At 43.4% G+C, this 27,271-nt stretch overlaps 4 protein-coding genes and 1 long non-coding RNA gene across 6 annotated transcripts in view; 3 read left to right on the top strand and 2 right to left on the bottom strand.

Moving 5' to 3' along the window:
* The window catches only part of rbm25a (RNA binding motif protein 25a), a 26,237-nt gene extending 26,215 nt beyond the window's left edge, over positions 1 to 22 (bottom strand). For both annotated transcript variants that reach the window (XM_061063629.1, XM_061063626.1), the window contains exon 1: positions 1 to 22. This exon is cut by the window's left edge and continues 158 nt beyond it. The gene's annotated coding sequence lies outside the window, so the exon portion shown is untranslated.
* Positions 1 to 27,271, top strand: part of LOC132993697 (uncharacterized) — a 105,126-nt gene that overhangs the window by 75,292 nt on the left and 2,563 nt on the right. The window lies entirely within an intron of this gene.
* arg2 (arginase 2) lies at positions 3,358 to 12,409 on the top strand. Its single transcript, XM_061063653.1, has 8 exons — positions 3,358 to 3,588; positions 3,673 to 3,745; positions 8,747 to 8,921; positions 9,034 to 9,193; positions 10,609 to 10,703; positions 11,233 to 11,337; positions 11,421 to 11,557; positions 11,666 to 12,409. The coding sequence occupies exons 1-8, from the start codon at positions 3,475 to 3,477 to the stop codon at positions 11,854 to 11,856; spliced, it is 1,050 nt and encodes a 349-aa protein (XP_060919636.1). The 5' UTR covers positions 3,358 to 3,474; the 3' UTR covers positions 11,857 to 12,409.
* On the bottom strand, positions 13,644 to 18,542 carry vti1b (vesicle transport through interaction with t-SNAREs 1B). Its single transcript, XM_061063657.1, has 6 exons — positions 18,393 to 18,542; positions 18,214 to 18,272; positions 16,344 to 16,544; positions 15,692 to 15,865; positions 14,933 to 14,994; positions 13,644 to 14,847 (listed from the first exon to the last, which is right to left on the bottom strand). The coding sequence occupies exons 1-6, from the start codon at positions 18,487 to 18,489 to the stop codon at positions 14,757 to 14,759; spliced, it is 684 nt and encodes a 227-aa protein (XP_060919640.1). The 5' UTR covers positions 18,490 to 18,542; the 3' UTR covers positions 13,644 to 14,756.
* On the top strand, positions 18,765 to 25,604 carry rdh12 (retinol dehydrogenase 12). The gene is made up of 8 exons (XM_061063654.1): positions 18,765 to 19,027; positions 19,826 to 19,950; positions 20,512 to 20,630; positions 22,225 to 22,380; positions 22,461 to 22,565; positions 23,202 to 23,411; positions 24,125 to 24,314; positions 25,426 to 25,604. The coding sequence occupies exons 1-8, from the start codon at positions 19,013 to 19,015 to the stop codon at positions 25,526 to 25,528; spliced, it is 1,023 nt and encodes a 340-aa protein (XP_060919637.1). The 5' UTR covers positions 18,765 to 19,012; the 3' UTR covers positions 25,529 to 25,604.

Below are 27,271 nucleotides of genomic sequence, written 5' to 3' on the forward strand. Positions count from 1 at the left end.
ATGGGACAGTGAGTTTGGTTTTGATTCCCGGAGTTCAGACTCTCAGGCAGGACGTCGTTCCCATCAGTTCACCTCCAAAGCAGAACTTCCGGTTAATACTGTTGAGAATGTTTTTTATTAAACATTTCTTGCAAATGTAAAAAACAAATATAAAATATGGTCACATTCTGTACAGAATTGCCAAAGGAAACAGCTGTCATGTTAATAATTAACAGTACATAATTTTAACATATAGAAATGAAATGACAATGTCTTAAAGTGCAGTTAATGAGGTCTGGACTGAATATCAGAAAAAAATAAGACAAACAATGAATCAAATATACAAGGGCATATCAGTTTTCAGTTTCTAAGTCATTGGGAAAGTTTCTTCAAAATATCATAAACTGTTTGTGTTATTTTTCCTTTTACAAATTTTAAGGACTTGAGGTACAATTTAAATTCATTCAAAAAACAGACAAAATTGGGGGATGAATACTGTTGAGAAATACTTCTTAAGTAAACCTTAACCCTGGGAGGTCACAGGTATTTATTTATTTCCTCTGTTGTTGTTTTATTATAGACTAAATGTTCTTTCTGTGCTGTTAGTCAAATTATAAAAGTATAAAATCTGTCTTGGGATCGAAAAGATACTGATGACATTCATCATTATTAAAATTAAACAGCATGTTTACTAAACTAAAACCTGCATTTGTCTTCAATGAAATGTTGTGTGTTTATAACTGAATCTGTTTTTATAGATGTTCTTTGATAATGAGTGTCAGAGTCAGTTTAAATACCTCGGGGGATTACGTCTCTCTCAATCCTGCACAGGAAGGATTATTTTTTACATTTATTTGTCATTCTTATTAAATAATACATGAAAATAGTTATGAAACTAAAGTCACAGAAAGGTGGGATTTGATTTGTGCGCATTCACCTGACAGTCTGTAATCAGGTCAAGGAAACCCCGTTTTTCTTAATAAATCTTCTGCAGGTTCCTCTTTCTAACGCACGGTGGCGCCATATGACTTTATACTTCAGGCACCATTTCCCTCAACGTCAGGTGCATGACCTGAGTTATGTTTCTTTAACCCCGCTGGCTGCTTTACCATGACGTAATATAACCACGCCCCTCACCATACAGGTGCGTCATGTCAGGAGAAAAAAACACGTGTGTGATGTACAGCTGAGAACAGAAATGAGTCAGTCTTGTTCTTACACAACTTTATAGGACCCTTAGGGCTCACAAACTTTAAACCACAGAAGAGGCCCAAAATGTGCAATGACAGTAGGAAACCTCCCTAGAGGGCCCCACCTGACATCACTCACTCTCGTTGCCCTGCTAAGCGTTGCATGAATCCTAAGTTTGTCAATTAAAGTCAACAAAGAAAGATGAAGAGCAATAATTTGTCCTTAGGAGAGAAGACATAAACAGGGGAAACAAAGGAAGAGGAGTAATGCAGGACTCAGACATGATGGTGATGAACGCTGGTTGGAGGGGCCCCCAAGTGTTTTTTTTTACCTGGGACCCTAACAGACATCTTTCATTCCCTCTGCCATCAGGCTGTGCAGTCTTGATAGTAACCACTCTGAATGAAAAACCTCCTTGTGTTCTTCTCTTTCTTTATCGTGTCCCTGCTGCTCTTGAGTTTAACGATAAAGTGGTTTATTCCTGAGACTTCTGCTCCAGGGGCCAGGGGCCTGCACATAGTCATTTAATGTAGTCTTCCATGTGAGGGTGGTGCATGCTTGAATGTCTTGATTATGTATTTATTGACTTATTTATTACTGTTGTCCTTAAACCGAGCTTCTCATCTGGCCCTTGTGGGTGTCATTACCCAAACAGACCACTAGAGGGTGTCAGCGCTCATCTTTGTCAAGTCCTGATTTGTTTGTTGTCTCTGATAAATTCCTTCTGTTGTTTGTTTGTAAATGTATGCATGGTCGTCATGGACTGTGGAACCGAATCCCTCTCTGGGATAAATATAAAGGTGACTAAGTCTGAGGTGGACTTCAGAATAAAAGAGCCTGTCACAAAATACGAGTTTATTTCGAAGTAAAATAACTTTAAATGTAATCATCAGATTTTTCCAAAGTGAAAAATAAGAGAGAGATATTTACTTTATTGATCCCAAACTGTGAAATTGTTTTGTTACAGCAGCAGGTTATCAAAGCAAATAAATCAATATAAGAATAAATACAAAGTAAAAGAGCCCTATAATATAACAACATAAAAATAAGAAGAAATATATACATCCACAATTTAGCTTACCATTACTTCTAAAGTCTAAAATATGAAAAATTAAATACACACATTTGACAGCTGATGATTAAACCGGATGTAAACATTCAGGAGGTTAGAGATGTAAATGTGCAGTTAGAGAACTGTGCCACAGAAACACTGATACAGATCTGACCAGAGGAAATAAAACAGGATTAATAAAAAGGTTAAAAACATTGGGGAAATCTTTATGATAACTATCTGGAGGAGAATAAATATGTTTGAGAATTAAAGAAGCTCGGACTAATTTATTATCTTTTGATTTGTTCATTTTTTTTCTCACTGAATAAATCAACATTTCCTGTATAAAACGTAGGTTAAGTTTCCTTTAAAATCCTCGTTTATAGATTTAAAATAGAGACAGTACACATTAATAAACATGTAAACATGCCAGCATGTAGCCTCAGAACTCTTTTCATTACGTATTTCAGCTCATACCGAAAGTAAAAGTCAGAAACTCATAATACATTAAAATCTTCAGTTTCACATGAACAGCTGCTGCAAACATCTGGTAAAGTCCCCTTCACTGTGTGGAAACATGTCACCCTGTTTTCATCTTGACCTTGATATGTGATCTGTTTTGGCTGCATATTTGTTCTTACACGTGTGAACATCCGGGGTCAATCCCAAAAAATGTAAACAAGCCTATATCTTTCTCGCTTGGCTGCGTCGCTGGAAATTTCCATCTCGATGAGGCTGCAGTTTGAGCTTCAAAGCAAAAAAACACCCCATCAGCTCTCAGGCCACGCCCACTCAGCGATCCCTCTCATTTCGCCGTTTCCTATTGGCTGGTTTGTAGGTGTGTCTTTGAACTTGACGTCACATGCTTTATATATTTGATTTATATATATATATATTTAGATATGAGTTTTAGATATGAGTTTTTAAAAATCCCGTCAGGACTCTTTCATGAATTCTTAACTCTTTCACATATTTAATATTCGTGTGAATAAATGAAGGCGTCACCATGGCTACCTTTGATGTCAGCCGGCTTTATGGAACAGCTCATGAATATTAATGAGATTGAGGACGCGTAATACCGCCCCCCCCTCCCCCTCCCTCCTCCCTCCCCTCCCTCCAGCGCGTCTACATTCAGCATCCACCAGCTCAGCACCTCACACGGCTCTCATCACACTTCCTGCTCGTATCCTCCCGGCTCGCTCTGAGCTGCGCCGGTTTGTTCTTCATTATATTTTAAAAAGAAAGATTTCAAGATGTCTTTGAGAGGACCTTTATTCCGTCTTCTCAGAACTCAGCTGAGCCACACTTGCCAACAAAGCAGAGCTCAGTCCGTGGCTGTTCTAGGCGCTCCGTTTTCAAGAGGACAGGTAAGAGTTAATCTTTGTGTCTTTTTTTTTTTTTACAGAACAGAATAACATCTTCAGAACCTCTCTCTGTTTGTCCACCTGCAGAAAAGAAGAGGCGTGGAGCACGGACCTAAAGCCATCAGAGATGCGGGGCTCATGGAGAGGCTCGCCGGGTTAGGTAGGTGCTGCGCTGCGGGGTTATGTAACAGGGTGTCACCTGCAGGTTCAGCCGCGCCGCCTTAAGGAGACAGAAATAGCTCTGAGTTCTCATCTCCCGGTTTCAGTCAGCCGGTTACATCACGGGGAGATACAGTATATCCATGTGGCTTGGAGAGGTTGATCCATTACGCACGGTGTACGGTCTCTACTGTAGTCCATGACTCTTTTGTCTGGCGTTATTAAAGCGACATTACACCTCTTGAATCTCTGCTAAATAACGCACATATATCCCTTAGTTTGGTGTTTATTCTGCAGACAGCGTGAAAGCAGAATATAACAAGCCAGTGAAAATATATTTTTTTTAAATGCTGGAAAACAAGTAGAAAAGACCTCGAAAGAAAGATGGCGGGCCCTTATACCCGATATTATACTTGAACTTATAAATATCAAATACGGCTCAACTAATAATACTCCGGAAGGATTCCGATGCAGACCTTTTCACCTGCCAAGAGAATTCACCGCAGTGTTCATCGCAGCAGTATATGTTCACATACTGTATGACAACATCAGCAGACATCAGAACAACCACCCAGATGGAGACTTCACTCACTCCAATCTTAAGTCTGTAATGTCTGTAAGATTTCACAAGAATGTGGACATTAAAACAAGGAATAACAGGGCACTTGACCACAAACTTGACACCCTTGTGCATTCCATCCCCCCATCTTGGACAATCTGATCCCCTATCCCTGTTCCTGACACCAGCCTACAAACCCCTCATAAAGACAGTGCAGGTCTGGAGTGAGGAGGCCTGTTTCGAGGACACCATGCGGGAGCTCCACCTCATCAGTACTGTCTTACATTAACTTCTGCATGGACAATGTGACCACGAAGAAGCAGGTCAAAGTATCCCCCAACTAAAACCCCTGGTTCAACAACAACGTGCGAGGGATGAAGCATACAGCAGAGCAAGAGCAGACTTAAACAGGGGCATCAAAACTGCTAAGTTACAATACAAACAGCAGATTGAGGTCCAGGTCTAAGACAACAACCCCCACTCCATGTGGAAAGGCATCAGGAACCCCCACCACCGACACTCCCCACCCCGCACCCCTGCCCCCCCCCCCCCAGACCAGCTCAACTCATTCTTTGCTCACTTTGAGAACAACTCTAACAAAGGAACCCCCCCCCCCCCCCCCCATCCAGTCACTGCTCAATAATAACTGTATATATTCTTTCAGTCACCACAACTGTCTATTTATTTATTATTATCATCATTCATTCACTGAACAGAAATTGCTCTGGCCACTTTTTGCATATTTCTCTTTCATATCACCACAAATATATTTTTGTTGTTGTTGTTTTTGTAAAAAATAAAGATTATATCTATCTATGATAAAATAATAACTTAACATATATCTTTATTCAGTTTCTCAGTTACTAAAGCGATTATACCATTACTATAATCATATTTTTGAGAATTAATGAGTATTATAAGGATACGACAGGAAATTTAATGTATTTAATCAAGATAAAGTGATACAATAAAAAGTGTGTGAAGCAAGTCAAAGTCACCAATTAAAAAAAACGCCTAAATGACTCATTAAAGTACGTTAAAATGACCGTAATTATGAAAATATGGCAACTGCAAACTCATGTCAAAGCTACTTAAGTGATTCGAGTCTGTATTATTATAAGAGATTTAAAGGGAGAGCACATCATTTAAAGTATATTTAAACAAGAAAATCATGTCGTTTGTGTATTTTGTGCAACCACTGTGTTAAAATACAAACCAAGCAATGTGAAATAGAAATGTAAAAAAACGCCTTAATGACTCGTTATGGGCCGTGAAGCAAGTTGGAAAACACTGTAATGATGTAATAATGGCGACTATAGCATCATTCACTTCCCTCAGCTGCTTCATTGATACCTTAGAAGGACTTCCTTTAAAGTAAAGAGGTTCACCCTGAGGACCGGCTCTGTAGAGGACACTGTGTTGTAACCCTGCACCGTGCAGAGCTGTGGTTTCTCTCTCTGCAGCCACATGTCACCTCTTCACTCTCTGAGTCGGCACGTGCTCGGAAGGCTGCAGGAAACGGATGGCGAATTGTTTCCACTGTGACGTCACTGCAGACGAACCCAGTCACCCTCACTGTAACTGCAGCTCCACTCTTACTTATTATTCAAGTCGTGTCTCGCGTGACACCCCCCCCACACACGATTGAAGACAGCACAACAGAGAGAGAGAGAGAGAGAGAGAGCTTTGTGTTTGAGAATCTCATTCAGCGAATCAGAGGAGAGCTGGAGGACTAAATTAAAGGAACAGTAACCACAGGAAGAAGTTAAAGACAGACTGTTAGGTCTACAAAGACCACTGTGCAGCACAAGGTCTCTCCCTGACTCACTCTGTCTCTTTCCCTCTCTCTCTCCCTGACTCACTCTGTCTCTTTCTCTCTCCCTCTCTCTCTCTCTCTCCCTGACTCACTCTGTCTCTTTCTCTCTCCCTCTCTCTCTCTGTCTCTTTCTCTCTCCCTCTCTCTCTCTCCCTGACTCACTCTGTCTCTTTCTCTCTCCCTCTCTCTCTCTCCCTGACTCACTCTGTCTCTTTCTCTCTCCCTCTCTCTCTCTCCCTGACTCACTCTGTCTCTTTCTCTCTCTCTCTCTCTCTCTCTCAAGTCAGCCCAGGCTAGGTCAGAGTCTCTCACTGGTCCAGACTTAAAGCTCCTCTCAGGAGTTTTAAATAGCTTGTTCACAGACTGAATTTAATATCGATGCTGCAGGTGTGTAACTACGGAGGCCCTGAAGTCCCAAAAAGTTAATAATAAATATCTATCTTACATAACTTTCAGTCAACCTAACGACAGGCTGAGAGCTGGAGCTGAGGCGGGTTTTAAACCTCCTGACAAACCGTTACACCGCGCCCACCTGTCAATCAGGTCAGCTACACGCCTTATTGTGAATAACTCTTATCCTTCATCAAATCAAAACTGATGAGTCATCAAAACATTCCCCCCCGTACAGTGTGTGTCCATCGAGACATGAGCTAATCACACCTATTTGGTTTTTTGAACCAGGCTGTAAACATGTTAATCTCTGCTGTAAAAACAGGCTTTTTAGAATGGGTGTGTATGTGACTTCCTGTGCTTCTGCAGCCAGCCTCTAGTGGACACTCCAGGAACTGCAGGATTTTACACTTCAGGAGGAATGTGAGGAGTTCTAGTTTCCGTTTTTAAGCACATTTGTAGCCCCAGCTGTATTAACCAATCACTTTGTTTACTGTGATGCGTTCTTCTTCTACACTGTGTCATGCCCACGCTGTATCACAGCTATGATGTCACAATATTACTTAGCTGACACGGCTATCGTTATCTGGCTGACACTCAAACAAGATCCAGGTTTACAAGATCTGGGTTTACAAGATCCAGGTTTACAAGATCCAGGTTTACAAGATCTGGGTTTACAAGATCCGGGTTTAGATCCAGGTTGACAAGATCCAGGTTTACAAGATCCGGGTTTACAAGATCCAGGTTTACAAGATCCGGGTTTAGATCCAAATTTGAAAAAAACTCAGAGCGGATGAAACTCAGAGTTGAGCTTGTTGAATCTAAAGGAAACGATTTGTTGAGGAGACGTCTTCCCGGTGACCTGATGTGGTTTTTTATTTTATTTTATTTCATTTAACCAGGTTGGTCCCATTGAGATTAAAAACCTCTTTTTCAAGGGAGACCTGGCCGAGACAGGCAGCAGCAAAAACACAAAGTTACAGACGGAAATACAAAGAGAGACACAGCACAACATTTTGGATTAAAACAGAACAATCTATGAGTCATATCTGGGAATCAGTCGTTCAAACAGCCGAGCTAAAACATCGACATCCTGTAGAATCTGCTTCCATGTCTTTCATTTTTGGCAGTGGTGAAAACAGAAAGAGCGGCCTTAACTCGAGCCGAGTCTGAAACTGAAACCTTACTTAAAGGCTTTATATACGATTTTTTTGATCCAGCAGATGTCGCCCTTGAGCACCAGCATGAAACCAAAACAACTCGCGCTGCATTGTTGTGTTAGCATGCTAATGCTAGCGATCTTTATTCTGCTCGTATCTTCACACTGCATGTAAATTTACCTGAAATGAGCGTGATCTAGAAACACAGTTAAGCAGTGAGTACAGTATGTTATTCTTCTTTTCTCTAGTCCCTCAATTAAACTACTTTTATACACGAGGGGAGGAGTCAGCCGGCCGTCCGGGCGATGTAAACAAAGTGAAGATAGGACTCTGAAAACTCTGAAAACATCACAGACAGTGGGACTCGGGTGTTACACCCATTGTAGACAGTCATGACTCACAGAGTTATTTTCAGAGGAGATACTTGATTTATACATTTAAGTGTGAAAAATCACATAGAAAGACTTTAACTGAATACAAAGTTGTCTGGCCGTCTTTGCATCCTCAAGTTTAAACAAAGAGTCTCAATAAAGCAACATAAAGAATCCCTAAAATCAAACCGCTGATCTTACAGAGTTAACTCTGAGTAGCAGCTCGAATGTGTTTTTAACAGTTGCATCGAGTTGAGGGCTATTCCTGTCCTCCTGACTCCGAATGGAAATGAACCGGGCTGGTTCTCCTGGATCAGCAGAGTAACACAACACTCACATGGCCAGATGGACCCCCCCCCCCCCCCGATAAGGGCGATCAAATCACTTGTTTACCTCTCAGTGCACGTCCTGAACCAAGCGGGGATTTTTCAGCTAAGAGTGAGCAGCAGTGACTGAAACCCGAGCTAACGGGGACAAGTGGAAAGTGCTCCGTCACAAATGTTCCAAATGACTCAGCGAGCGAGACGGAGACATGTCCAGTCACTCTGTGGAGGTGTGGAGAGAAAACTATGTTCAGTTATGTAACGCCCATGAAATGTCCTCTCACCCTCGTGGACCCCGACCAGCTGAATCTTTTTCAGGAGAGAAAGCCTCTTTTTATTCTGCTGTCTTGATGTCGGTTTCTCCTCGTCTTTGTCTCCCTCAGACTACACCGTCCACGACTTCGGCGACCTGAACTTCCACTACCCGGAGAGCGACGAGTCCTACAACAACATCCAGTCGCCTCGCACTGTGGGAGCGGCCAATAAGAAGCTGTCTGGAGCCGTGAGCAGAGCTGTGGGTGCAGGACACACACTGGTCATGCTGGGAGGCGATCACAGGTGAGACACACACACACCTGCTCTGACATCATCATGCAGCACGGCGTGTCAGAATGTAACCACTATAAACACCCGATATTTATATAAGACTGTCCTCCTCCTCCAATCACAGCCTGGCTATCGGATCAGTGGGAGGTCACGCCCAGCAGTGTCCTGACCTGTGTCTCATCTGGGTCGACGCCCACCCAGACGTCAACACGCCCATGACCTCTCCTTCGGGAAACCTTCACGGCCAGTCGGTGGCGTTCATGCTCAAAGAGCTGCAGGACAAGGTGAGGTCGTTATAAATACAGAATCTGGATCCATTTCAGGGACTTTGTAGCAGGACACGAGGGCGAGTCTGCAGAGAACAGATGTTTATCTAATCGTAGTGAAGGAACCGCAGACCTAAAGGGGGGCGTCAGGTCATTAAGTATCCGATAAAATAATCAGATATGAAGGTTTCGATGAAGATGCAAGGTGACGGACATCAGTGTCGATCTTAAAAATAAAATTATAAGCAGATTTAAATGAATAGATTCATAGATTTATACAAAATGAATGAACCAATGTCGGACCAATAGGAGTCGGTGCTTTCAAGTTTCAAATCGATTAAATATTTGGTGTCACGTTTGGAACTTTTTAAAGTTGTTTTAAGTCTCTGTCGTCATCTTTTTGACCGGTTGATGTTTCCAGTCTCTAGATGTTTTCACTCGGTCTCTGTGAAGACTTTGAGTCTGTTGGTTTTGAATCGAGTTTTTCTCTTTCCAGCCACTTTGAGTCCGTTTATAAGTCGCTCTCTGGCGATTGAGTCGTTTTTTTCACGTCCCTTTGTTGATGTTTTCACGTCTCTTTGTCGTCCTTTTTAACGTTGAGAAAAACTTCACCAACTGGTGCATGAAGAGTGAAAGGTTTAGAAGAGGTCAAAATACTCCAGCAACACTATGAAGATCAACTTTATTAACAAATTAGACTGACGCGTTTCGGCTCGTGGCGTTCATCAGGGTCATCAAGAAAGAGATTAACAAACAGCATTTAAAGAAGGTAGGTACACAATTGAAGGAAAGGTTAAAAAAAAAAAAAAAAGTTAGGGATTGATTGTTTGTCCCTACCTTTTTGGATTTTTTGGAATTTTGAAATTTTTTTTACCTTTCCTTCAATTGTGTACCCACCCTCTTTAAATGCTGTTTGTTAATCTGTTTCTTGATGACCCTGATGAAGGCCACGAGCCGAAATGCGTCGGTCTAAATTGTTAATAAAGTTGTCCTTTTTAACCTTTTAATTTTCTTTCTGAGTCACTTCAGTCTCGTTTTAGTCGCTTTAAGCCTCTTGGGTTTGTTTTGAAGTCTCTCTTTGTCGTCACTTTCAGTCTTTTCATCGACATTTTGAAGGCGACCTTAAACTCTCAACGTGCTGCTGTTGTTCCAAAAACGTGCATCGTAATTTGAGCATCGACTTAGATAAGATAAGATACACTTTACTGTCCCCAAAGGGAAATGTGTGTTGGGCTCTCTCCTGCAGAGACAAGAGAATAAAACACCTTTGTGCAGCGGTGACATAATGCACGACCAACAACACAAACTGACTCAGTGATGTCATTCAAATGTTACTGTAGCTTTAATTTCTAAGCAGCTGAACAATAACCTTCTTTTGTTCTGAACATGTTCATATAATATTTATTTACTCCACCTGTGTTCGTGTGCTTCAGATTCCAGACCTCCCCGGGTTCTCCTGGACGAAGCCCTTCCTGTCATCGAGGGACCTGGTGTACATCGGTCTGCGGGACGTCGACCCCGGGGAGCAGTACGTTCAAACCCTCTTTCTGTTTTTGTTTTTTTTAAAAGTCTTTCTATGTGATTTTTCACTCTTAAATATATAAATCAAGTATCTCCTCTGAAAATAACTCTGTGAGTCATGACTGTCTACAATGGGTGTAACACCCGAGTCCCACTGTCTGTGATGTTTTCAGAGTTTTCAGAGTCCTATCTTCACTTTGTTTACATCGCCCGGACGGCCGGCTGACTCCTCCCCTCGTGTATAAAAGTTGTTTAATTGAGGGACTAGAGAAAAGAAGAATAACATACTGTACTCACTGCTTAACTGTGTTTCTAGATCACGCTCATTTCAGGTAAATTTACATGCAGTGTGAAGATACGAGCAGAATAAAAATCGCTAGCATTAGCATGCTAACACAACAATGCAGCGCGAGTTGTTTTGGTTTCATGCTGGTGCTCAAGGGCGACATCTGCTGGATCAATACATCACATATAAAGACTTTAAAGATTTCCACATGTGATCTCTGTTTAAAAATCTTTTTTAATTTGTGTTTCAGTCACATCCTGAAGAATCTGGGCATCCAGTACTTCACCATGAGAGACGTGGACCGACTGGGCATCCAGAGGGTCATGGAGGTCACTCTGGACCATCTCCTGTCGAGGTTTGTTTCACAGATTTCACTTAAAGGTTTCACATGACCGCACTATACACAGAATTTAACCCCTTGTTTACCTGCTTGAACAGAAAACAGCGACCGATCCACTTGAGTTTCGACATCGACGCGTTCGACCCGTCTCTGGCTCCAGCGACCGGCACGCCAGTGAACGGAGGTTTGACCTACAGAGAGGGAATCTACATCACAGAGGAAATCCACAACACGGGTACGAACTCATGAATAACCGCCACAGAGTTTAGCGTCTTCCTCTGTCCTCAAAGGGCCTCTGTGTTCAGTCGTCTCACTCACTCGTGTGCGTGCGTTGATGTTGCAGGTTTGCTGTCCGTCATCGACCTCGTGGAGGTTAACCCCGTGCTGGGAGCGAGCCCCGAAGCCGTAGAGGCCACCGCCTCTTTAGCGGTGGACGTCATCGCGTCGTCTCTGGGACAGACGAGGGAAGGAGCGCCCTCGTCCATCCATGTGATTCCCGCCGTGAAGGAGGACACAGAGCAGCTCCGGCTCTGAAGGCGGGAAAGAAAAGCTATGGACTTGAACGCCCCGCCCCCTCCTGAGCATTCCTCGATTTGAACAACAGCACGGCAAAGACTGAAGCCGTAGTTTTAGATTCCTGTTCTTTAATGTTTTTATTTAATGAATAACTATGAAGGGCTTTACAGATTAGAACGTAGATTTTAAGACTACTGACGACGCCATACTCAGAAACGCTCCCGTCTTTCCTGGGGCGCTAATAATAGACTCAGCTTCTTGTATTTATTAGGCGTAGGGGTGTAGTTACTGTATTGTCTTTAGGTTTTTTTTGTTGTATTTTCACAACATGTACTCGAGTCAATGTTTAGAAAGATGAACTAACTAGCGTCTGTTTTGATTGGCTTGACTGGCGGTTGATATCCAGCTTTGATTTAAAACGCTGAGAATAAAAACAAACACGAGTTTTTAGGTTTTAACCGGTTTAATGATTGGTCCATGTTCGACTTGATGTGGAAACTACACGACTTCTGTCCTTGTAACTAAGAGTTTATTATATTTTGGTCTTCCATAAATGTCATTGAGTTTTTCATTGTTGTGTTCAGTCGTCTTATTCATTCTGTTATTTTATAAATTACTGATGATGGGAAGTCTCTGATCGAGCTGTCAGCGTTAAAGGTGACATATCCTCCTCCTCCTCCTCTTCAGTTTAAATAAGTCTCAGAGCTCCTCAAAACATGTGTGTGAAGTTTCTTGTTCTAAATCCACTCTGATCCTGTATTTGATCATGTCTATAAACCCCTCTATTTCAGCCCTGCTCAGAACAGGCTGTTTCTGTGTCTGTACCTTTAAATATGTAAATGAGCTGTGTCTGACCACGCCCCCTCTCTGGAAGGTCTTTCTCGCTCCATGTCCTATTGTTTACGGTGAGAAGGCAGACTCAGAGGGCAGAACAAACACCTAGCTGTGGGAGTGTCACCCACCTGGGGGAGGGGCTACTGCCCTTTGTGATGTCATGAAGGGAAAATCTCCAAACGGCCTGTTTGAGCACACATTTTCTGAAAAGTGGAGCAGGCAGAAGACGGAGAGGATGGACTTTTCTCATCATTGGGGGGTTTGTAGACGGACTAGAGACACATGTTAGAGTTAGAGGAACATGGGGAGGAGGATTTTACAGAATATGTGACCTTTGAACTTAAAACAGTAAAAAACAATACAAAATTAAAGCATAACAGAAACTATTTTGAAACACAAAATAATGGAGTTTCAAACATTCAAAAGCAGCGGAGCAGCTGTAGGAAACGCCCGACCCTTAAAACTTTGATTATCAGTAATAACGGCGTTCGGTTATAAAACAGATTAACGATCAATTCAATAGATAACACTCAGTTATCTAAGAACACGTATGATAAAAACAAGTTCAATAAATGAGTCTTTCAGGGCAAAGTTTAAGCACAAAAACAGAAGTAACCCCCCTCCCTCCCTCCCCCCCTCCCTCCCTCCCTCGCCACTTGAGCCACACAAACAGATCGACCTGCATGTTTTGGTTCTTGGCGTCACACCAAGAAGGCGTGATTTCCAAGAGAAGGAAAAACACAGCGGCAGATGTTCCACTCCAAGAACACGGCGGTAAAAAAAGAACCTTATCGTCCATTAGTTGTGAATTAATTCCGTAGTAACAGGTGTTGTTTACCCAGCACTAACCTGCTCGTGGTCGTTCGACTCCACACACACTTTGGTGACGTCAGAGCGGTGGCGGATGTTTTTCTTGGGCCCGCTTGGCAAATGTCTCAGAGGAGGTGAGATAAGAGTGCAGGCAGGCAGGCGGGGTTAAAGATTAGCTTTAATGGAGACGTCAGATGAGGGGTAATTAAAACTTTAAAAACACGTTCGTATACGACAGTGATTTGACAACATGAATAATAAAAACAACAACATTAGTAACTTTACTTCCTGTTTCACTTCCTCCCTCTGAAGGATTCGGCCTCATGGCTCAGCTCTCAGTACACCGTGTCCTAACAGCACGCCAGCGTTGGATATCGCGTCGTATCTTGCGGGATCACACGCTCGCCGTCCACACTGCATCAGTTCATTCTCTGCTCCGTGAATCTCAGTTTCCCTTTCTGCCCATATGACATCTAGAGCTTTTATTTTGAAGGTGGACAATCTGAAGTGTGGTGCTTTTATTTTGAAGGCTGACAAACTGAAATGTGGTGCTTTTATTTTGACGGTGGACAATCTGAAGGGTGGGGCTTTTATTTTGAAGGCTGACAAACTGAAATGTGGTGCTTTTATTTTGAAGGTGTACAATCTGAAGGGTGGGGCTTTGTATTGACGAGCCGTTAGTAAACGTCTTGCGGTGAGCCGAATAAAGTTTTTTCTCCAGTGTTGACACAGGTCAAAGGTCAACATTTCAATCAGGATGTGGATATTATTAATGCACCGTTATCTCCACTTAGTAAAACAAGCTAACGAGCTCTGATGAGGGTCCTCCTCTCTCGTTCCTCGTCCGTCTACGAGAGCGTCAGAGAAGAAAATAGAAACGTGGCGTCGGGGTTAAAATGCGGCGTCGCTCGCAGGCTGTTAGGACCCTCAGATAGGAAACAAGAGAATGGAGCTGGTTTTATCGCTAATGCTGCACGCTGACAGAACCAAAACATGTGAAAGAAAGGCATTTAATAAAACCTGGCAGAGAATCCTCTCTGGTCTGTAGCAGCGTTCTGCAGGGCGTCTGGCGCCCGTGGCGTTAAAAATCTGATAAATCAGCAAACGTCAGCGCAGAGTTTGTCCATGGAGATGTTGTAGATTTGGTCCGTTAAATAGTTCAAACGTTCAAAGACAGAGAGTCTCATCGTCTTTCACAGCAGAACATGATTATTGCTCGAGGAGGATCAGAGAGAGTCCTGGATCCAGAGCTCTGAACGCTCTCAGGTCGCTCATCACCGGAAGAACTTCAGGTAAACCACCGCGCCCAGAATGGCTAACTCCATTAAGATGATGACGGCTAACAGCAGCTTGTTGGTCACCAGGCTGAAACACAAAGAGTGAAAAGAGTTTGATGAGCGTCTCTTAAATAGAAAAAACAATCAGACTCATGTTCAGAAGGAGCTCTTACCGCCGGGCCATGGAACGAAGGATCTTTCTAGTTCTCCCGAGGTTTTCTCCGGTGTGCACCAACTAGAGAAAAGAGAGCAGGATGATTACACACCTGATTACACACCTGTGTTTGTCACCTAAATTTAAAGATCACATTAAATTTAAAATCCTCTTCTCCATGTTCCTCTAACTCTAACATGTGTCTCTAGTCCGTCTACAAACCCCCCAATGATGAGAAAAGTCCATCCTCTCCGTCTTTTGCCTGCTCCACTTTTCAGAAAATGTGTCCTCAAACAGGCTGTTTGGAGATTTTCCCTTCATGACATCACAAAGGGCAGTAGCCCCTCCCCCAGGTGGGTGACACTCCCACAGCTAGGTGTTTGTTCTGCCCTCTGAGTCTGCCTTCTCACCGTAAACAATAGGACATGGAGCGAGAAAGACCTTCCAGAGAGGGGGCGTGGTCAGACACAGCTCATTTACATATTTAAAGGTACAGACACAGAAACAGCCTGTTCTGAGCAGGGCTGAAATAGAGGGGTTTATACCTTCTCACCGTAAACAATAGGACATAGATTCTCCTGATTGTATTCTGCTGTGTTAAATTTACGAGGCGGCTGCCAAAAATAAATGCCGTCGGGAAAGTCGGAGTGAAAAATGTGTCTGTTTACGTTCACACATTCAGCTCAGCCTGAAAACTTCAGGATGTTTTCTTTCAGGAGTAATGAGTTCTAAATATCTCCTCAGTGTGATTAACGGTTCAGACTTCATCATGTCTCACTCTGTCTCTGGTCCGGTCCAGCTGCTCTCTCTGCTCGCCCAGCTCCTCGATGATGTCGGTGCCGATCTGCTCCGTCTCGTTGGCGATGCGCTGACTCCGCTCGATGCTCTGGCTGGCGTTGTTCAGAGCGTCTGTGCCCTGCAGCAGCAACGCTCTCTGGGACTGCTGGTGTGTCTGCACGGGGGGGCGGGGAATCATAGATCATAGAGTTACCACCAATAAAACATCTCTGCAACCAACACTTACAGACAGGAAGTAAGAGTGCACCCTTCAAGTGTTGACATAATGACTGTGATTATATTAAAGCCCTGCAGTTATCCAGACGGGGGAATGAGAGGTATTCAGCTTCAAAAAAGTTGATTTTTTTTTTTTTTTTTTTAAGATTTGTTTATTAGGAAAACATAAACTTTACAAGCAAATCCACTGTCAACATGAACATTTTGTGGTGTGTTTCAAACAGACACAAAAACATATAAATAAATAATAATGATAAAAAAATTAAAAAATAATAATACATGAATAACCAGAGAAAATCTAGATGTAAATACTTAAATAGATTTAGCAAGTGTACGTCCAATACACCCCTATATCAATTAGGCAATTCTATATAGTCATAATATAAAAAGTAGAAAATGTTCATGAAAAGACTCACACTCTGCTGGTTCTGTGATGAATAGATGCCATGATGGCCTCCTCCTCCCACAGTCATGGAGGACGACCCCGAGCCCGGAGCAGAGACCTTCATGTCTCTCTGCAGCTTGCCCAGATCTCTGCGGTACATGCGCAGCTTGGTGCTCATGGCGTTCCTGTGGGAGGACGGGGCGGCTCGCAGCTCCTCTTCCATTCCTTCTAACTGCAGGAGGAGAAGTTTTTAAATCAGTGATCCCAGAGAGGGAGGAGAGGAACGTTCTGGTTAAACAACAGCACAGTGATGTGATCACCTGATGTTCAGAACTTCAGTTTTCAAAACGAGTTTCTAAAGAGAAGACGATGCAGAGCTCATCTTCTTTGAATCCTTTTAAACTATCACTTCATACAAAACAACAAACGGGAAAGTTTAACCATTTTATCACAAATTGAAGTTCATTAACGGTACAATGGAAACGTTTTTAAATCAAACTCTTTAGTAAAGTTTGACTTTTTAAGTATTTTAATCTCCTGTGAAGAGTTTTCAGATGGTTATGAAACAAACTAAAATCAATATGGATTCCTCTTGAGCTCAAAAAGCAAACAGAGCCATCAGCTTGAAGACGGACTATTTCTAAATCTTTATTTTTAACGTTTGCCTGTTCAACGTTCGGGGGGGCGTGGCCTGATTCACGGCTCCAGTGTGTCACTATGGTTTTTTTTCTGCTCCTCATCGAGTCGAAGCTTCCCCCCGATCTGAAAAGATGTCTGACATTTCGATTCCAGGTCAAACTTCCTCAGACGGAATATCTGCATCAGCCAATGAGAGCGGGCGGACTGGGAAGAGTCACCCATCTGATGTTGTCTTCTCAGCCAGGATTTCATTGTTTTTCTCGTTTGATGTTTTTAGCTGAAAACTGAAGACAACAGGACAGCCAGCTGACGACGTACATCATCCTCCATATTTTATTTTCTTCCTAAATCACGTTTGATCACGTGAGATTCTGTGAGATCTCGTGTCTGTGAAATCAGTTTATAAAATCGTTTCAGATTTGAAAATGGTCTGTATGTCTGATTCCAGATCGGGGAGGCTCTGACTGGATCGGGAGCAGTACACTCATCGTAGTGACATCATAGGACAAATAATCGGTTGTGAATTAGACCACACCCCCCCCCCCCGATCGTTGGGGGCAAATCGGGCCTAAAATCGTCCAGTCACAGTGTGTGGCCAGCTTTACATGGACAAATAATCGGATACGACAAGGCGCCATTTTCTTCCTTTAATTGAAAAAACAAGAAGTTAGAAGTTGAGTGCAGAGGTTTAGGGCTGGGGAATATATGGAGTTTTTAAGATATATCGATATATTGTCAAACAAGATATAGGGTAAGACAACATCGTTAATATGGATATAGTTTATGTTGCATTAAAATAACGTTACAGAGGTGCCAGGTCACCTTTTTCTCATCTCACTGATGATGACTGACTGTCTGTCCCTCTTCACCCTGCTCCTCCTCTCTCTCTCTTTTATTGTATTTAAGGAACATTTTTATTTTATAATATTACTTTTTAAATTCACAAACAGGTAGTTTATTTTTCATGTGTTTTCACTGTTAATAAAATACATATTGATATATATCGAGTATCTCCATTCAGCTAAACAATATGGAGATATGAGTTTTGGTCCATATCGTCCAGACCTGCTGCGACTTCGATGTTGTTGCCATGGTATCAGAGATCAGAATCAGAAATACTTTATTAATCTCAGGGGGAAATCGGTATTGAATCAGGTATCGAGATCATTCGATGTTAACTCGAATCGAACCGGAAGTTAAAAATCTGGAATCAGCAGGTAAACACAACAAACACCTGTGTAGCTCCTACAGCTGATACTCACCACCTCCTCCACCTCCCCCTGCCTCTCATCGAAACTCCTCACCAGCCTCTTCCTCTCCTCTGTGGACAACAACATCCACGTTAACACATCAGACCATCAGACCACCAGACCACCAGACCATCAGACCATCAGACCATCAGACCCGGGTTAAATCTGTGAACTCATAAGAAAGTCTTTACCTCCCTGACATGTCAGCGCTCTGTCCGGCATTAACTTCAGCTCCTCATAAAGAGATCTGTAGATCTCATGAAGCTTCTCGAACTCCTCCGACGACATGTCTCTTCTTCTTCTTCTTCTTCTTCTTCTTCTTCTTCTTCTTCTTCTTCTTCTTCTTCTTCTTCTTCTTCTTCTTCTTCTTCTTCTTCTTCTTCTTCTTCTTCTTCTTCTTCTTCTTCTTCTTCTTCTTCTTCTTCTTCTTCTTCTTCTTCTTCTTCTTCTTCTTCTTCTTCTTCTTCTTAAATAAAGTAGTGATTTATTAACAAGTTAGTCCCAGCTGTTTGTTAATGTCGATGTTTTGCTTTGCTGCTAATCACTTCCCCGGGACTTTTCCGCATGATGGTCCTCGTGACGCAGGGATGAAAAACTCCGGACCGGAAATCAAACACAACAATCATTTAGCTCTTTATTATTTATTTCTATAATTTAAACTGAGTATTTATTTATCATCCACTAAAGAGATAAGAGTGTGGAAAATGTCTTCATGTTGTTGAAAATTATTTAAAACTCCTCGCGATCATTTCTGTTCAGGCGCGGGACGGACTGATTCCACGGGCATTCTGGGAAATGAAGTTTTTCTACGATGCTGCCGAAAAACGTACGAGATTTATTTTGTTTTTGTTTTCATTTAGTTTTTGATGGAAGAATTATCTTTTCTGACACTCTCTGTTTAACGTATTTATTATTTAATATCGTTTGTTTATTTTTTGCTAATATTAAATAAAAAAATGAAAGTGTTTGTAAATTACTTGAACATCTTTTTTTGTGTCTATGAAATAGTCAAATTACTTGAGTTGATTAAAGCAAAAAATAATTATTTCGATTTATTTCAAGTTATGATCCCGCATATTTGTGTTTTTTCTGGTTAGTTTGTTTGTTATATTTTTATTTTATGAAAAGTTTAACAGTTTAAATATTTCTTGATTAAAAATGTTTTAAGAAAAACTATTCTAACTAACTACTATTTCTGAGCTTCTCAGGGGCTTGTACGGGTTTGTGTTGTCATAGTAACGAGAAATCTAGGTGCTATTTTTCCTTATTTTATTATTTCTATTTATTTATTTACTTTATATTTTACATTATTTATTATTTCCTATTAATTGTTTGTTTATTATTTATTCATTTATATTTATTTTAATTGTATTATTTGTATGATTTATTTATGTTAAATATATTTATGTTTATTTTCTACATAAACTAAATTAATAAAAATGATCCTATGTTGAGATAAATGTGCTCTAACTTAGCTTACTGTAAAATAACGCGGTTGTCTAGCAACCTATAGCCTGTCAGAAAGAAAAAAACTACAATCCCATGATTCCGTTCGCGGTGCATCTTACACCCTCACTCCGCTCTGCAGCGCTTTCTGCTTTGACATCAGCTGTTGTGCCTACAGAGGAGCAGCATCCAGCTGGAAGAAGCAGAGAGGAGCTCAGTCCGGGCTATGATGCTGCTGTTAGTCGCTGTCGCGGGCCTCGGAGCGGTGACGTTACTGGTGCTTTTATTCTCCACACACATCCGGTAAGCAGCGTTCAGACCTTTTCATTTAGACCCTCATAATAACAGGCTTTGACACATCACGGCTGGGTTGATTCTGGGTTGACAGGACATTTCATTTCACTGTAAATATCACGCACATCATTCTGGAAACGTCCTCTGATTTATCCCAGCAGCAGGTTTTTTATTCTCATCGTCTTTTGTTGCACACGACGCTGACTGATTTTCCACAGCAGAAAATCAATGGAACAGAAATGATGGAGCTGTGGGAGTTTTTGCACAGAGATGAACCGGGAGTCTTCCATCCGAGCAGCTCGGGCCTATCAGGAGGCTGCGCGTGGGAGGAGTTATATCTCTATGCATACTCCAGCGGAGCCATTGGTTACGGGGCGGCCCTGCACGGTGGCGTGGGTCGTACGACTTCACGCTCCCTGTTGTACATTGTCCAAGTTTCACTGTGAATAATTAAGCTTGACATATGTCCGAAAGTAACGAGGACAAAGCTGATAGTGACTCTGAGGGGCCCCCGGACTTTAAAGTAGATCTGATCGGTGTGATAACCAGTGCTTGTTGTTTGATTGACAGGAGCTATGCAGCAGGAGGAGTGTGCATGTCCACAGCTCCTCTGGAGGGAAAGACAGTCCTCATCACTGGAGCCAACACGGGGATTGGGAAGGAGACCGCCCTGGATATGGCAGTGAGAGGTGACTTGATGGTTTAACATGTAAACAGAGCAGCAGAGTATTCCTGCACACAGTGACACCTGTACTCACTACAGGTGTCACTATACGGAAAGAAAATGTGTCAACAGCAGATCCGAGGTTCAATTCTTTTTCATTTCCTTCCTTTTTTTCTGTCCTTAAACTCTGTCCACTCACCAACGTCATGACGGGTGACCATATGTTCAAACCTCCAAAGAGGGACACTTTCATTTGACCACAAACCCACCTGTGTGAGCTCAGGGTACAAAGGGATGGAAAGAGCCTCGTGTCCTCCAACATCGACCAAATGAAGAAATGTAGTTAGAAACAGTAACACCAGTAAACATGAAACACAAAGACTGCACTCGTATAGAACATAGGATACACCTGATGGGTGACCTGATCTGGTCAGAGAAGGCGGTCTGTAAAGGTTTCCTCCTGAGCAGCGGCTCCTTTCAGTCGGTCGTCAGCTTCACTAAAATACATCGTAGTGTTGTGGAATCGTTCTGGGTCTCAAGACCGGTTTTGAAGGTTTCGGTCTCGTCTCAGAATAGAAAGAGTTTTTACTCGGTCTTGTCTCGGTCTCAGACTGGGCAGACTCCGGATTTTAAATCAAGACCGGTCAAGACCACCACGTCATCACTGTCATTAGTGAGTGACATGCTGCACCGTCTTGGTCTTGTCTCGGAGCACTCTGGTCTCGGGTGTGTCTTATTGTTCTAGGTTAGTGTGGTCTTGACTACAACACTAGTAGATCGTAACAGAGCTACCTCCAGTCTGTACTCACCATTTATGTTTACTCGTTGTAGTGCGCCTTTTTATGTCCCCTGTGGACGTCACATAGTGTACTGCAGTCTGAATTCTAAACATCATAGAGAGCTGTCCCCCCCCTCGATGCTCACACAGGTCACCATGTGGTGGACTCTGAAGCTTCAGTGTTTATCCAGCTCTGCATGGGTCTGTAAACCTTTCTGTGTTCTAACCTCTCTCCATTTTTCAAAAGCATCTCCAATATTGATCCTAGTTTGAGCACGTTTCTGCTCGTGGAGCTTATTAGAAACATGCAGAGGCTTTTTAGGTCGGGTACAATCACTTCTATCTGAACCACTTCTCTTGCCCGCTTCCATCGCTGCAACACCTGTTGACCTGATAACTGCTCTCATATCTGACAAACCGAGGGGCGTCCAAAACGGCCGTGTGGGCGGGGGGGGGCATTAAAAGCGTTTCCTTAACGTCTGGTCATATTGAAGCGTCTTAACTGAAGTCAGGTTTGTGCTGCTGGTTTGTGATCAGGAGTCTCTCTTGGTGAAGATCACAGCATGAATCAAACATCATCCTGAGCTTCTTGTAAAGGTTTCAAACACTGAAGAAGACTTTTAGAGTTTTGGGTCCTTGGGGTGACCTTGGTTTGTTGGAGCAGCTCCTCTTAGCCGGAGGAGAATCACGAGATGTCGTCTAACTTTGACAAACAACAAACGTCCTCAAGAAGCAAAAAAGCAGAGAGAATCAAAGATGGCTCCAGGCTACACAAACATCTTCACTGAATTATTGCGGTGTCTGTTTTGTTCACGGCTGATGATCGTGTCTCACATGACAGGCGCTCGGGTGATCATGGCGTGTCGAGATGTGGACAAAGGGGAGGAAGCGGCGGCCAGTATACGAGCGGCGTGTCCCCGAGCCGACGTGGAGGTCCGGGAGCTGGACCTGGCAGACACCTGCTCCATACGAGCCTTCGCACAGAAGTTCCTGAGAGGTGAGCGCCGAGCTGCTGCTTTGACTTTAAAAAAGTACCAAACGGTGACATGTCCCTCTTTCTGTTTTCTTCTTCTTCAGAGGTCAACGAACTTCATATCCTCATCAATAACGCCGGCGTGATGATGTGTCCTTACATGAAAACTATCGACGGCTTTGAGATGCACATCGGAGTCAACCACTTAGGTAAGAGACAGAACAGTGGTTAACTCTGTTCCCTCACAGTGAGGAGGTTCCTGGTTTGAATCCCCGTCTGTCAGGAGTCTCTCTGTGAGGAGGTTCCTGGTTTGAATCCCCGTCTGACAGGAGTCTCTCTGTGAGGAGGTTCCTGGTTTGAATCCCCGTCTGACGGGAGTCTCTCTGTGAGGAGGTTCCTGGTTTGAATCCCCGTCTGACGGGAGTCTCTCTGTGAGGAGGTTCCTGGTTTGAATCCCCGTCTGTCGGGAGTCTCTCTGTGAGGAGGTTCCTGGTTTGAATCCCTGTCTGACAGGAGTCTCTCTGTGAGGAGGTTCCTGGTTTGAATCCCCGTCTGACAGGAGTCTCTCTGTGAGGAGGTTCCTGGTTTGAATCCCCGTCTGACGGGAGTCTCTCTGTGAGGAGGTTCCTGGTTTGAATCCCCGTCTGACGGGAGTCTCTCTGTGAGGAGGTTCCTGGTTTGAATCCCCGTCTGTCAGGAGTCTCTCTGTGAGGAGGTTCCTGGTTTGAATCCCCGTCTGACGGGAGTCTCAAATAATCGTCCATAAATGATCCAGTGACGTCAGAGACTTTCAGCGCTGACTGTGTGTGTGTGTGTGTGTGTGTGTTTGTTTCTTACTCCTGCAGGTCACTTCCTGTTGACGTCCCTCCTCATCGGGCAGCTGAAGCGCAGTGCGCATGCCCGGATCGTCGTGGTCTCCTCTCTGGCGCACAACTTCGGCTGGATCCGATTCCACGACCTGCACAGCCAGGGGAGCTACAACAGCGGCTTAGCGTACTGCCAGAGCAAACTGGCCAACGTGCTCTTCACCAGAGAGCTGGCCCGGAGACTCAAAGGTACGGTAACCACAGCTCGATGTAATGAATATTTAAAATAAACATGGACTCTGCATCCTCTACCGTCTTTTACTCTAGAAGTAAAATAAGTAAATCAACAGTTCAAAGGTCACATATTCTGTAAAATCCTCTTCATCGATCTGACACTAACATGTGTCTAAACCCCCCAATGATGAGAAAAGTCCATCCTCTCCGTCTTCTGCCTGCTCCACTTTTCAGAAAATGTGTGCTCAAACAGGCCGTTTGGAGATTTTCCCTTCATGACATCACAAAGGGCAGTAGCCCCTCCCCCAGGTGGGTGACACTCCCACAGCTAGGTGTTTGTTCTGCCCTCTGAGTCTGCCTTCTCACAGTAAACAATAGGACATGGAGCGAGAAAGCCAGAGTACACCCAAGCCCTTCCAGAGAGGGGGCGTGGTCAGACACAGCTCATTTACATATTTAAAGGTACAGACACAGAAACAGCCTGTTCTGAGCAGGGCTGAAATAGAGGGGTTTATAGACATGATCAAATACAGGATCAGAGTGGATTTAGAACAAGAAACTTCACACACATGTTGAAGAGGAGCTCTGACACTTATTTAAACTGAAGAAGAGGAGGAGGATATGTGACCTTTAAATAATCTGAAATGTTCCTCAGGAGAAGTTAACGAGAGTTCAACGTCAAACTCTTAAAATCTGCACACAGTCATGAAGGCGTTTTGTCCTCCCAGGTACCAACGTGACGGTGAACTCGGTCCACCCGGGGACGGTGAACTCTGACCTCACCAGACATTCGACCCTGATGACGATATTCTTCACCGTCTTCTCCACGTTCCTGAAAACGCCGCGAGAAGGAGCGCAGACGAGTATCTACTGTGCGGTGGCGGAGGAGCTGCACTCCATCTCTGGGAAACACTTCAGGTACTGTCGGGGACGGCGGGACAGGAACTGTGCGTGCGTTGTTAACCGGCGGCGGTGGAGGTTATTTTTAGGACGTGAATGTGCTCCGGAGGTTTCAAACTGGTTTGTTGGAAGTGGAAGCTGTTGGCTGACCCGCTCTGAACGGCTTCATTAAAGAATAATGTTTCAGGCCTCGGCGTTCTCGTGGAAAAAAACCCCCAAAAAAACCCACATCCCACAAGCTGGAGGGTAACCATGGAAACGCTGCATGCTTTAAAACTTTGCACAAAGCCTGAGGGAGTCACGGTCGTCTCGCTTCATCTGCTTCAGCGGCTCCAACATGTTTTCACCATCAGACAGTTTTTTTTTTTGTCACTAAAATGTTTTAGTTTTTATTTTTCAACAGAAAAAACATCAACAACATAACATCAGAATAATTGCCAGACATTTAGACGTGTTCAATTTTAGGTCATAACCTAAGTAGTGCAGTTCACAAGGGGTCAGTTTGTCGCTTTTTAAATGTTATTTGACTTAACATGACTTAACATCAAAATGACTTAAAGGTACCAAGAGTTTGGAGAAAATATGAAACAAAGAAACACAGCAGAGGACGATGTTTCTGAGAAGAGGAAGACGCTTCAGGCTCTCTGAGTCCAGAGACAACAACGGGGATCGTTTGATTTTGTTCTTTCAGGGCGAAGCCGTCCAATCAGAGTACAGAGTTCGTCCTGATACAGAGACTGTTGACTGATTAGATAAACTCTCAGATTAACACAGAGCTTCAGACTGCTGAGTTCACAAAGGAACGACTGAGACGACCAACTTCTCCTCAAAGATAAAAACTAATCTAACACGAGAGAAAGAACGATATGTTGTAAAACAAACAAACAGACAAACAAACAAACAAACAAACAGCGCTCTGATGTTTTACATTAACACTGTAGAGTCTGTGTGAACGATCCTGCTGAGCGATGTCTGTGACACGTGTTCCCAAAGTGTCGACAGATCTCATTAATGACGGCGGTGATATTACCACCGAGCTCCTGAAGGTCAAATTAAAACAGGAAGGGACACATCATCATTATGTAATAATCACCCCCCTCCCCCTCTCCCCCCCCTCCTCTCATTACAGCGACTGCGCCCCCGCCTTCGTAGCCCCACAGGGCAGGAGTGAGGAGACGGCGAGGAGACTGTGGGACGTCAGCTGTGAACTTCTGGGGATCGAGTGGGACTGATTCCACTTTTCACCTCCGCGTCTCTCAGCTCTCCAACGAGCCTCTCTCTCTCTCTCCTCTCTCTCTCTCTCTCTCTCTCCTCTCTCTCTCTCCGCTCTCTCTGTCTCTCTCTCTCTCTCTCTCTCTCTCTCTCTCTCTCTCTCTCTCTCTCTCTCTCTCTCTCCTCTCTCTCTCCTCTCTCTCTCTCCGCTCTCTCTGTCTCTCTCTCTCTCTCCTCTCTCTCTCCTCTCTCTCCTCTCTCTCTCTCCTCTCTCTCTCTCTCTCTCTCTCCTCTCTCTCTCTCTCCTCTCTCTGTCTCTCTCTCTCTCTCCTCTCTCTGTCTCTCTCTCTCTCTCCTCTCTCTCTGTCTCTCTCTCTCTCCTCTCTCTGTCTCTCTCTCTCTCCGCTCTCTCTCTCTGTCTCTCTCTCTCTCTGTCTCTCTCCGCTCTCTCTCTCTCTCTCCTCTCTCTCTCCTCTCTCTCCTCTCTCTCTCTCCTCTCTCTCTCTCTCTCTCTCTCTCCTCTCTCTCTCTCTCCTCTCTCTGTCTCTCTCTCTCTCTCCTCTCTCTGTCTCTCTCTCTCTCTCCTCTCTCTCTGTCTCTCTCTCTCTCCTCTCTCTCTCTCTCTCTCTCTCCGCTCTCTCTCTCTGTCTCTCTCTCTCTCTCATTCAGTTCATTTTCCATGTTCTGTATTTTGAGCGTTTTTCTAAGTAAGGCGTCAGGTGATCCTGTGAGAGGTTCTATAATGTGAAGTTGCTTTCTTGTGTATTAATGCAGTAATGACATCATAACAGCGCGAACGTTTCTGAACAACTCAAACGCTCTCGACAGCTTTATGGTGTGAACACAAACGACCTTTGGACTCTGATGGTGACCACGGCGTGAAGCACCTGGATGTGACGCTGTAGGAGACTGTGACGGGTCGAGTCAGGGTAAACGACCAGCAGCTTTATCAAAATGTGGTGTTTTTTTTTTTTATTTCTCAACAATTTGCAGCTAAATTGTTTTTGAATTTTTGTGCCAGCGTTTCTAAACGAGTGCAGGGGTTCTTACAGCGTTTCCATGGTGACGACAGAATTAGTAAACTGTGGAAAGGTCGGCGTCCGCCTGAGCCATAACTACTGCTTCGATTGCATAAATGTATTTTGTGATAATTAGTCAGGATAGACGATAAGATTTTCTATTTTAAAGCATATCGGGTTAGGATCGAGTCCTGCAGGTTTTCACACGTGGAAGGATCTCCTCTCATGTTTCACTCTCAGCATTTACACGAAAGGTTGCCAAGAGTTTACAATCGGTGTTTTATACAACATGCCTTTTACTACACGTACATTCATGTGAAGAGTTGAATGTTTACAGTTGATGTAAATAAACAAATATTACTATAACAGCGTTTCTTTGTTTCCTTTAAAGAGCGACGGGTGATGAAATGATAAAGGTATCTTACTATGTGATCATTAAGGAAACATGTTGAAGTGCTGGCTTCTCTGACAACAATGCAGCAGTCAGTATGTCCTCCTTCTAACTTTAGATTCTGCTCCTGAATGCTCTGGATTTGTTTGGACCAGAGAAGGTAGGCGCTTTTAGTGTAGTGTGGTTCAGATAGAGTTGTGTTGGAGTCAAGACCACACTAACCGAGAGCAGAGTGCACCAAGGGATCGAGACCAAGACCATAAATATCCCTGAAAAATCCCTGAAAAGGTTGTGGTTGAAGTTTATTTTTGGAATAGTAGCCTGTCAGTGGTGGTTTAAAATCCGGAGTCCAC

Source organism: Labrus mixtus, chromosome 18 (assembly GCF_963584025.1).
Source record: "Labrus mixtus chromosome 18, fLabMix1.1, whole genome shotgun sequence".
Lineage (NCBI taxonomy): Eukaryota > Metazoa > Chordata > Actinopteri > Labriformes > Labridae > Labrus > Labrus mixtus.